At 32.6% G+C, this 12,777-nt stretch overlaps 1 protein-coding gene across 1 annotated transcript in view; it reads left to right on the top strand.

Annotated features, from left to right (window-relative positions):
- LOC143073181 (glycine dehydrogenase (decarboxylating), mitochondrial-like) overlaps positions 1-12,777 on the top strand; it is a 44,997-nt gene that overhangs the window by 29,210 nt on the left and 3,010 nt on the right. The window contains exons 16-25 of the mRNA XM_076248537.1: positions 581-656; positions 979-1,104; positions 2,731-2,810; positions 3,502-3,571; positions 6,082-6,194; positions 6,606-6,865; positions 7,336-7,431; positions 10,110-10,217; positions 11,029-11,093; positions 12,109-12,189. Coding sequence (XP_076104652.1) covers positions 581-656; positions 979-1,104; positions 2,731-2,810; positions 3,502-3,571; positions 6,082-6,194; positions 6,606-6,865; positions 7,336-7,431; positions 10,110-10,217; positions 11,029-11,093; positions 12,109-12,189 — 1,075 coding nt within the window. The remainder of the gene's footprint in view (positions 1-580; positions 657-978; positions 1,105-2,730; positions 2,811-3,501; positions 3,572-6,081; positions 6,195-6,605; positions 6,866-7,335; positions 7,432-10,109; positions 10,218-11,028; positions 11,094-12,108; positions 12,190-12,777) is intronic.

The raw sequence follows: 12,777 nt of genomic DNA, 5'->3' as shown, positions 1-12,777 counted from the left end.
CGTGGAAAATTATGAAGAATCTTCCTGATATTTCGACCAACTACAATTTCAAATACAGAACTGCTATAAAGAGCCAACATGTGCAGCATCACCAACACCATCAAGACAAAGATATGGAGTTGGATAGGACCCATAGAATGATTGTTGAATCGCCTTGACAGACAAGGGCACCACCAACAAAGACCAAAAAAAACTTTGAGACGAATGGTCATCAAGAAAGATCAGACATTGGATGTAAGACATGGGGAAAAGTAAAACAAAACGCAGCAGACAAGACTCAGATGGAGGCTTCTTTTCGTGCCTTATGTGACACATAGCGCTGATTGGAGTTTTTAGTTGTAAGTTAGAAATCATGAACATCATAGGAACTTTATGATGTTTTGCAAAGAAAGACTCATACATTTTTAATATCACAGAAGTGAAAGAAGGAGTTTGTAGGACTTCAAGATCTGCAAAATGTGTCTATCTTTGTCCTAAAAGACAGTTTAGTTAGTACATTGTTTAAGATTTCAAGAAAAGAATTATATTTATTTTTGGTGTTGGAACATTTTATGATTTAATATCTCAATTGTATTTACAGTGGTGCCCAAGGTGAATATGCTGGACTGAGAGCTATCATGGCTTACCTAAACGCAATAGATCAAAAACAAAGAACAGTAAGTTTTCAAACAACCAGTATAAGGTCTAGGAATGATGGCAAAATTATTCAAAGAATGTATAATGTTTTTTCATATACATGTATTTGATAAATGATGATGCTTTTTTCCTCTCATTATTTTGAAAAATGATATGAGACAAACCATTGATGCTATATCTTGATTAAGATTACTTAACAGTCAAGTAAATAAGATAAGTTTATATATTTTTATAAATTTTCATGGTAAGATAATTTAATTTTTTTTTTACAATCATAGATATTTTTCCCACATACTTTCAGGGTACTTATTCTGCCATTGCTGACGATTTTATCATTTTAAGGTATGTTTGATTCCTACGTCTGCTCATGGTACCAATCCAGCCAGTGCCCAGATGGCAGGTATGAAGATACAGCCCATAAATGTGGACAGAAATGGTGCTATTGATATGAAGCATCTTAAAGTCATGGTAGGTTAGATTACCAAAAATATAGTCAATAGTTTATACTGTCTCTTGTTATTTGAACTTTGTTTGTGGCAGCTAGCATAGTACTGGAAAAATCTGTTGTTTATCTCTCTTAGACATAAGGATTACAATCCGACACTAGTTGTATTAAGCTAACTGCTATACATTTCAGAGGGTAGTAGACCTGGAGGCTACATAGTTTGTACACAGATGCTTTATGTTATAATTTCCTGTCTGTCATATGTCCATCGTCTTTCACCTCATATTCATGGTTCACTGACTGATTGAAAAAAATTAAAGTTTTGGTAATGTGAATGTCTGACTTTTTATTAGTAATGGGGTAACTATATTTGTAATATGGGTTCCTTGCAAGATCTTCAGAGGTGAATAGAGTGTATACCAGTAAGCTGAAATGTCTCACCTGCCCTACTGTTAATGATTAAAATTTGTGTTTAAAGTCTTGCCATAATACATAAGTCTGCTCAGATTTTATAAAAATTATTTACACTAAATGTACAAGCAAGTCCTGTCTGACATCATCATTTTTATGCCCCATTTATGGGTATTATGTTTTCTGGTCTGTGGCTCTGTTCGTCTGTCTGTCCCGCTTCAGGTTAAAGTTTTTGGTCAAGGTAGTTTTTGATGAAATTCAGGTCCAATCAACTTGAAACTTAGTTCACATGTATGATATGATCTTTCAAATTTTAATGCCAAAATAGAGTTTTTATCCTAATTTCACGGTCCACTGAACATAGAAAATGATGATGGGAGTGGGAAATCCGTGTACTATGGACACATTTTTCTTTTAGTTTTACTCTATGTTAGTTCATTTATGTTTGATCTTAATTTATGTTAATTCATCTGTGTTTCATTTTGTTTAATGTTAATTCATTTGTGTTTAATTTGATTTTATGTCATTTCATTTGTTGTGTTTAAATGTTGTTTTATGATAATTCATCTATGTCAATTTTCTTAATTCATCAAATTACTTTTGATAAGAACAGATGCATTTTCTGTTTATAAAAAACTAACATGTATCTACTGGTATTGTTAATGTTCTGAAAATGTAGTTACTAGTTAGATGCTATTTATTCAATTAGGTTCAAGTAAGAGCAAAATGTCTAGGCATGATGTTTTGTCAGTTATTTAACTGATTTGGTTTATTTTGCTTTCTTGTTTTTTTTCAATAGTTGCTAATCTTTGTGAGAACTGCTAGAAAGTGACCTTTATGAGAAAGGTTAAAGGTCTGTTTAGATATATGTCAATGAATTTAATTCTGAATATGCATGAAATTTTTGCAATTGGATTTAAGCAAACCACAATTAGTCAATCAATTATGAATTTCAGTAAAACACTTCTGAATATTCGAATAATCAAAATATTTATACCAATTTGATGCATTTTACATAAAATACTATATGGATGCAAACAAAATGATATTTGCTAAATTACAAGGAGATTTGGGGTTCAAGAGAGACGGCAAACCCAACAACACAACAAAACAGTAGCAACTGTCTGTTTATAGGTTAAAACCTAAATTTCAAAGTGTAAGCAAAGCTTCTTATCCATTTAGATATTGATAAACAGTTTAAAAAGACATATTTTTGGATTCTATGAATTATATTACAGGTAGAGAAACACAAAGACACTTTGGCTTGTATGATGATCACCTATCCCTCTACAAATGGTGTGTTTGATAAAGATATCAGGTATGATTTTCTACATATTAAACATAAAAGTTGGTTTTTTTAACATTTTTAATTGTGAAAGATAATTATGAAATAGAATAAGATATTTAATTAATATGACCAGTTTCAAAAAGTGATTATGAGATAAGTATAAGATATGGGTTACATATAGCATAACACCCAGAATGAACAGAATTTTTGTTGAACATTTCAAGTAAAAAGTTATCTAGCCAATAAACACATGTATTCTCAATTAATCTTTAAATAAATTTTGCAATATACTGTTTTTTAAAAAAAAGTGGGGGATGTACTGTTTTACTTCTGTCTGTCCATCCATCCATCTGTCAGTCCGACCATCTGTCCCATGAATACTTTTAGTTGCATCTTTCTTAGGAACTGCATTACCGGGTTTTCTGAAATTTGGTTTCAGAGTTTATATAAGTCATCTATACCATGTGATGCATTTTCAGATTCATCACTCAACAATTTTTTCATTTTACATCCAAATTGAAAATTTTCGTCACATTTTTCTCAGGAACTACATTACAAGGATTTGGGGAATTTGGTAAGTCAGCTATACCGTGTGATGTATTTTCAGTTTCATCACTCAACAACTTCCTGTTTACCGTCAAGTATTTGGGTGGCGGTATCACCAGTGAGCAGTAGCTCACAATTTCACTTCTAGTTTTTAAAATCTTTCTTTTCATTGCAGAGAAATTTGTGAATTGATCCATGAATATGGTGGACAGGTATACTTAGATGGTGCCAATATGAATGCTCAGGTATTATTTATTGCGAAAGAAATGAAACCTTTCCCCAGATTGAGTTTCTCATTTTTTAGCTCACCTGGCCCGAAGGGCCAAGTGAGCTTTTCCCATCACTTGGCGTCCGTCGTCCGTCGTCGTCCGTCGTCGTTAACTTTTACAAAAATCTTCTCCTCTGAAACTACTGGGCCAAATTAAACCAAACTTGGCCACAATCATCATTGGGGTATCTAGTTTAAAAAATGTGTGGCGTGACCCGGCCAACCAACCAAGATGGCCGCCATGGCTAAAAATAGAACATAGGGGTAAAATGCAGTTTTTGGCTTATAACTCAAAAACCAAAGCATTTAGAGCAAATCTGACATGGGGTAAAATTGTTTATCAGGTCAAGATCTATCTGCCCTCAAATTTTCAGATGAATCCGACAACCTGTTATTGGGTTGCTGCCCCTGAACTGGTAATTTTAGGTAATTTTTGCTGTTTTTGGCTATTATCTTGAATATTATTATAGATAGAGATAAAATGTAAACTGCAATAATGTTCAGCAAAGTAAGATTTACAAATAAGTCAACATGACCAAAATGGTCAGTTGACCCCTTTAGGAGTTATTGACCTTTATAGTCAATTTTTAACCATTTTTCCTAAATCTTAGTAATCTTTTACAAAAATCTTCTCCTCTGAAACTACTGGGCCAAATTAATCCAAACTTGGCCACAATCATATTTGGGATATCTAGTTTAAAAAATGTGTGGCGTGACCCGGTCAACCAACCAAGATGGCCGCCATGGCTAAAAATAGAACATAGGGGTAAAATGCAGTTTTTGGCTTATAACTCAAAATCCAAAGCATTTAGAGCAAATCTGACATGTGGTAAAAGTGTTTATCAGGTCAAGATCTATCTGTCCTGAAATTTTCAGATGAATCGGACAACCTGTTGTTGGGTCGCTGCCCCTGAATTGGTAATTTTAAGGAAATTTTGCTGTTTTTGGTTATTATCTTGAATATTATTATAGATAGAGATAAACTGTAAACAGCAATAATGTTCAGCAAAGTAAGATTTACAAATAAGTCAGCATGACCAAAATGGTCAATTGACCCCTGAAGGAGTTATTGCCCTTTATAGTCAATTTTTAACCATATTTTCGTAAATCTTAGTAATCTTTTACAAAAATCTTCTTCTCTGAAACTACTGGGCCAAATTAAACTAAACTTGACCACAGTCATCATTGGGGTAACTTGTTTAAAAAATGTGTGACGTGACCTGGACAATCAACCAAAATGGCTGCCACGGCTAATAATAGAACATAGGGGTAAAATGCAGTTTTTGGCTTATAACTCAAAAACCGAAGCATTAAGAGAAAATCTGACAGGGTTTAATTGTTTATCAGGTCAAGATCTATCTGCCCTGATGTTTTCACATGGATCGGATAACCCGTTGTTAGGTTACTGTCCTGAATTGGTAATTTTAAGGAAATTTTGCCGTTTTTTGTTATTATCTTGAATATTATTATAGATAGAGATAAACTGTATACAGCAATAACGTTCAGCAAAATAAGATCTACAAATAAGTTTTCATGACCAAAATAGTCAATTGACCCATTAAGGAGTTATTGCCCTTTATAGTTAATTTTTAACATTTTTCATAAATTTTTGTTAATTTTTAGAAAATATGTTCCACTGTAATTACTGGGCCAAGTTCATTATAGATAGAGATAATTGTAGCAACAAGAATGTTCAGTAAAGTAAGATCTACAAACACATCACTATCACCAAAACACAATTATGTCATGAATTTAGCCGTGTCCATTGTTTAATATGCACAAGACCAAGGTGAGCGACACAGGCTCTTCAGAGCCTCTAGTTTAAGGATATTTAAATTTTTTAAGTTGATTTTCTACTTTTATTTAATGTAGTATAAATCAAAATGAAGGATTTCCAATTTACTTCTCACAGTATGTACTTTATTTTTAGCATATATGGAGTATTCATTTGGTAAGATGTTTATTTCCATTTCAGAGTAAATGCTAGTATTTCTGTATGATAAATAACTCAAAATAAGGAGAGTGTTTTACATGTGTAATATCTTTCTTCACATCATTATATTGTAATTTTAACATTAATGTAATCAAATCAAATGCTTTTACTCAATACAAATTGCATGCATGTATAAAAAAAGAAGATGTGGTATGATTGCTAATGAGACAACTGTCCACAAGAGACCAAAATGACACAGACATTAACAACTATAGGTCACCTTAAGGCCTTCAACAATGAGCAAAGCCCATACCGCATAGTCAGCTATAAAAGGCCCCGATATGACAATGTAAAACAATTCAAACGAGAAAACTAACAGCCTTATTTATATAAAAAATGAACGAAAAACAAATATGTAACCAATAAACAAACGACAACCACTGAATTACAGGCTCCTGACTTGGGACAGGCACATACATAAATAATGTGGCGGGTTAAACATGTTAGCGGGATCCCAACCCATGAAGTTTTAAGTTTCTTATTGCATTTTTAAGGTTGGTATATGCAGACCTGCTGATTATGGATCTGACGTATCTCATCTTAATTTACATAAAACATTCTGTATACCTCATGGAGGAGGTGGGCCTGGAATGGGACCTATTGGTGTGTAAGTAGAATCAGTATAAAAATCGTATAGAAGTTTCTCTGTAAGTCAACTAAATGTTCACCAAACTCTGATATGACTGAAGAAAAAAAAATCATGTTAGTTGTATTTTTTAGATGTAAAAAATGTGTTTGACACGCAGATACAGATTTCTGATTGACTGATTATTTTTACTGTTTATTGCCATTTTTAGTTTATCTGACTTTATTGTGGTTACCACTTTTCTTCGGTCCAGGTAGATTAAGTGCTGAGAGAGAACAACAGACATTCCTGAATAAACTGACAATCCTAGTCCATCAACCCTGTTATTAGCAGGGTTTGAAACTCACAACCTTAGTGTTAACAAAAAAGGTTTATAAATAATTTACTTTAAAATGTATATGCATTGTTAGTTTTGACCAATTATAATTTCAGACGAAAACATTTGGCACCCTACTTACCAACACATCCAGTCATTCCTCCATATGGCACCACAGGTCCAGAAGCCAAGTCATTTGGTGTAGTGTCTGCAGCACCCTTTGGTTCTAGTGCTATTTTACCAATCTCTTGGGCCTATATCAGAATGATGGGAGCAGAGGGACTACGTCAGGCATCAGAAGCCGCTATACTTAATGCTAATTATATGAGTAGAAGGCTTGATGGCTATTATAAAACATTATACAAAAATGAAGAAGGTCAGTTTACATTGATAGAATTGAAGAAATGTGTTGTTTCTGTTTTGTATTTTATGCCCCGCTGCCAGGGCAAAGGTGCATTGTCCGTCTGTATGTCCAAAAGTGGTTTCCTTTCTCTAACTTTAGTTTGCCTCGACTAATATTTTGAAACTTATGCACAATGCTTATTACCATAAAACACAAGTCAAGTTTGAATTTAGGTGGCAAACAGACAATGTATTTTAAAAGTTATGCCACTTTGAAATGCAAATAATATGTAAAAATGAGTCGAAAAGTACTCATGTCAAAATTAACACAAGCACAATTTTGGGGAATTTTATTGTCCAACCTAATATAGCAACTAACGTCCAATTCAAGATATGGAAAAAATCCCCTTGGAGGTCTGGACCCTTAAAAGTAGTGGCGCCCTTTCCCCATAGTTATTCCATATATTGCTGTTATTATTTTATAACTTTTTTCTCAAATTATAGGTATGGTTGCTCATGAATTTATACTTGACTGTAGAGACTTTAAGAAAAGTGCTAATGTAGAAGTGATGGATATTGCAAAGAGACTCCAGGATTATGGTATGAACAAATACTTTAATATAACTACTTCCTAAATGACATCATGGTCAGAGAATAGATAAAGAAGATAATTATAAATTGTCGTTGGTCATCTCAACAAGATTGATTTTCTTGCTTTGGCCGTACAAATGAATAGAGATGACCAGTGATTATCTGTTTATCGCTATTTTACCTTTAACGAAATTGTTATCTACATTGACAATAGCATGTGTGTCCTTAGTTTTAGCAATAATTTTTTATTTCACTCTATTGTGCTGAGAAAGGCAATTGTCAGTCAGTAAGATCAAAGGAAAATTTCGTAAAATAGTGCAGTGTTCTCCCCAGGCCGATATGACGCTGCGGTACCGCAGCGCCTTCATAATATTTTCGAAGATCCCGCAGCGTCTTAATTGTCCGCAGTCCCTTAATACTTGATCCCGCACCGTGTTAATTTTCACATTTTCATCATAAATGTTGGTTAAAATTGTCAAGTTGCTGATCACCGCTGAGAGGTCAGTCAGTGTTACGCAATAACTGATAATTAGTTTTACCTGAGCCATGCTTATCTCAGTCTTATCAGACTACATTATCATGTAATAGCGTACATGATCATCAAGAAGAATGATATTTGTAGAAGAAAATTAAAAAAAATAAAAACTTCAGTGCAGAAATTGAAGAAATAGATCGCAAATACATTGTATTTACGCATTGTGTGTGTGATCACTTGACCATTTAAATAACGAATTTTTTCATTGGTCGAGAAGAAGAATCTATTTTAACACGACCAATGAACGTGATGAATACACGTGATAAATTTGAATACACATTGCTAAAGATATTTACGATGAAAATTATGAATGAGAGTATTTGTAATTGAAAAAAATAAAATAAACTTTAATTAAAGATAAAGAGAAGTGATTTATTTTAATATATAGTGAAAAAATGTTACTTGCAAGGTAAATTGTCTCAAACGTTTTTAGAAATAAAATGATCGATCGTAAAATTCCGTTCATCGGGAAATATGTGACAATCAACACGGGTACGGAATTGCTGCAGCTTCTATATAATGTCACTAGTTGATAATTTCAATGAAAACCACAGGTATTTGGGGCATGGACCCCCCTTTTTTGGAACTCACTAAAAAAAAAATTGTTTGGTGTTTTTTTTAATTTATTTTCAATTTTCTACAATGTATGAACATATATCAAGTCTCAACAATCCATTGCTAGTCGATTGCAATAACTTTTTTACTATCCATACGAGCCCCAAGTGAAAAAAGAATTCACTTGGGGCTCGTATGGATAGTAAAAAAGTTATTGCAGTCGACTAGCAATGGATTGTTGAGACTTGATATATGTTCATACATTGTAGAAAATTGAAAATAAATAAAAAAAAACAAACAATTTTTTTTTTAGTGAGGTCCAAAAAAGGGGGGTCCATGCCCCAAATACCTGTGATGAAAACGTGCAAAGTTTCGTTTATAGCTACCTGCCAGAGATAGGTTTTAACAATAATACACACGGAAGCGTAATGTAAAACTACGGAAACTTGTCAGTGTCAGCTGTTCATTAACATATTTTTGTTTTAAAAAGTTGTATACCAAATATGATCAAATATCTTAACCATATTCGATTTTATTAATTCCGAATGAACATGTTCTCTGCAAATAACAAAAGGGTGACTTCTAAGCAAAAGGCAGATGATGGAAGTAGAAGTTTTTTTTTTTAGCCTAATGACTTCTAATGAAAAGGGGAATACACCTTCCACTTCACTGTCAGTATAAGCAGATGTCATTGCTTCTCCTAATCTCAACCTAGCTAAAGTTTTTAGCAAGTGATAACAGCAAGCCGTGACCATGTTTCTGGTTTCAATGACAAGTGGCTGACTGAGTTTTCATGGCTTACAAATGTTAAAGGGGGTATAAGCAAAAGTTGAGAGGGGGTTTTCAACCCTAAAGAGGATAAAGACAAAATTGAGGAATAGACTGTCCAACAAAATAACACTATCTTGAAACATTATCCCTAGAAGTAGCAGAGTACAGAGATGAATATTTGTATTTTGACTTGTAAATAACTTTTGTGTTTAAAATCAATTTATTTCATATATATATATATATATTCTTGTAATTCATTATTAAATACTCTGCATTATAATTGATATTGCATGTCATGGATTAATGACTGATTGCTTCAGATCACAAAAGTTCACTCTAAAAAAAAGAGTTACGCGTCCTTGAATTTTGCGCCTTAAAAAAATCCTGGGGAGAACACTGTAGTGATAAAAGTTTATCAATGCCAAAGTTGAATTCTAAAAAAAAACAATTAGGTGTGACTTTGCACAACTATTATTTGTTTGTTAGCCTTGATCTGAATTTTAATGACATAATTACAGCACCATTGTGGAAACTAATGATTGTATTATATACCACATAAAAAGGATTGCATGAATTATTACAGTAGGCAACACCTTCCACCAAAAACTAATTCCCTGAAAAAATAAACACACAAACAAGGATAGACAAAACAGCTGACAGCACATAGCCCAGAGAGTCTTGGCTTGATACAGGCATGACAAGTGGTGCAGTTAAACTGTATTGTGTTTATACAAACCTCCGGCTTTTGCCTTATAAGACCATTTTTTATTTAAGAACAAATGTAAAGAATTGTGACTGAATTTTTAGTTTTGATTGGATCTTTTAGGATTCCATTCTCCCACTACATCATGGCCTGTGGTAGGAACATTGATGATTGAACCAACAGAATCAGAAGATAAAGATGAACTAGACAGATTCTGTGATGCTCTCATAGGTTAGTTAACTTTAGGAATAATACCACCATTGATTTGTACCTATTAGTCTATATTAAATTGTCATTTTTCAAAAAATTGTGCAGAATTTCTTTGTTTCAAATAAAGAAATACTTGGCATGAGTGAAGTTTTGTCCTGTCCAGTACTACAGTGAAAATTTCACATAACATTCCACCATTTTCTACATTTGAAAATGCCTATACCAAGTCAGGAATATGACAGTTTTTGTCCATTCGTTTTTGATGCGTTTTGTTATTTGATTTTGCCATGTGATTATGGACTTTCTGAATTGATTTTCCTCTAAGTTCAGTATTTTTGTGATTTTACTTTTTTTTTTCAATGCATATGAAAAAAATAACCATCACTGGAAGTTAACCAATCAAGTATTCACCCCTTTTATTCCTTTTAAAAGATCTTTAGTAACCATGTCACCTGAAATTTCCAAAATTTTTAATGGTAACCACAAGTTAAACTGTAATACTGCTTTGAAACACCCAAGATATATGTTGTGCTCTCATTGGTTGGTAAACTATGTAAGCTTACCTTTGATTTTCATAAATTTCTAATATGACATTGTGTAGTAATTGAACTTTATTCTTTGAAAATGTGAAGAGCGGTTCATGCGCTCATGGCACAGCTGTTTATTGGTTATTTTTTATCAAAACAGGGAAATGAGGTAAACCAAATCTTGAAAGAATTTCTTTTTCAGATATACATTTTATTGTTGCACTACTTCATAATTATGTCTATGCGTAAATAAATGTAAAAAAGTATTGTTTTAAACTGTGTCAGTAAAATAAGCTCTTTTACAGCAATAAGAAAAGAAATTAATGATATTGAAGAAGGAAGATCTGACTCAAAAATTAATCCATTAAAGGTAAAAGATTTATATTCATTATATAGAAATAAGAAGATGTAGTATGAGTGCCAATGTGACAACTCTCCATTCAAGTCACAATGTGTAAAAAGTAAACCATTATAGATCAAAGTACTGTCTTCAACACGGAGCCCTAGCTCACACCGAACAGCAAGCTATGTTAGGGCCCCAAAAATGACTAGTAAAAAAACCATTCAAACAGGAAAACCAACCGTCTTATCTATTTGAAGAAAAAAACAAGAAAGAAAAACACTTATGAACTTCATCAACAAATGACAACCACTGAACATCAGGTTTCCAACTTAGGACAGGTGCAAACAAATGCAGTAGGTTTAATAGTTTTAATAGGTACCAACCATCACCCTTACCTGAAACAATAGTGGAACATCACAACATAGAAAGACGCTCTATAAAATATGAATTAAAATGGTAACTCAATCAAAAGACATTTATAACACAAAAAAGTGAACATACACTGAATGAATAAATTTGATCTATTACAATATAAATATAAAATCAACATTATGCATATTTCATACAGCACATTAAGTTAATTGAAATAGTTACTATTTAAAAAAATTCTCATAATAGTTGTGATTAAGTTGATAGCTTAAACATTAATGGGAATTTAATAGAAATGAATTTGACAAAATATTAAGATATGATTGCTTTTGTTTCAAACATTCTTAAAAGCGAAATATAGAAATAAGACTTACTATTATCAACAATTTATTCAAAAATAAGCTAAAAATCGTTGTTGATGTTTTATCAACTTGCAAGTCAATGATTCATGCTTTAAATCGGCATTTATGCAACCTTTTATTTGACTTTTAGGGGAGATGGGTTGGACTTGCTGTGAAAATAAAACAAATGAATAATTTCTGATATACAGTATTTGTATTTTTAATATCTTTGTCATATATTTTTCATTCATAATCCTCTATAGCTAGCAGGTAAGCCTTGGATCTGTGTGACGACATTATTACATTTATAAATTGTTATGATTACATTACAGATGTCACCGCATTGTCAAAAAACAGTAATATCTTCTAACTGGGATCTACCATACTCACGAGAAGTGGCAGCCTTCCCATTAGTAAGTATTGGTTAATTCAATGTTGCTGATCATTTCTTTCTTAGCCTTAAAGACGCTCGTAAATATTCAGATTTTTAAATTCAGTTCAAATTCATGGCAAGAAATATATCAGTTTACACTATTTTTGAAAATATCTGAGTCTTTATCTCATTTGGTCTGGTAATGTTTTTATTGATCTCCAATCCCTTTCTGGCACAACATCTCCATAGACATTTTGTTGATAGGTATATCAATATTCAGGAAGCATCTTTGAATTAACCTCATATTTGTTTTGTATCAGAAAAAGCATGAATATCAGGCCTTGCAGTCAAAACAATTTTGAGCATGATTATCGTATTCAGATTCAAAAATCAACTAAATAAAGATTGACCACAAATTATTATATGCCTAATACATTTTGTACTGTGTAAAGTTTTATGACCAAGGGATATGCTCTGATTAATCAACTGAGATGAAAGATCTCATAGGAAATGCAGAATCAATTGTAATGTTGAATGATGGGGTTGTGGTGCTCATCTAGAGCCTCAAATTGGTTTCATTTACAAAAGAACTTTGTTTAACATTAGAACCATTGACATTGTCTCGTTC

The sequence above is a fragment of the Mytilus galloprovincialis genome, chromosome 1, assembly GCF_965363235.1.
Source record: "Mytilus galloprovincialis chromosome 1, xbMytGall1.hap1.1, whole genome shotgun sequence".
In the NCBI taxonomy this organism is placed as follows: domain Eukaryota; kingdom Metazoa; phylum Mollusca; class Bivalvia; order Mytilida; family Mytilidae; genus Mytilus; species Mytilus galloprovincialis.
The sequence above is the reverse complement of the archived record's forward strand: the minus strand, read 5'-3'. Positions and strand labels throughout refer to the sequence as shown.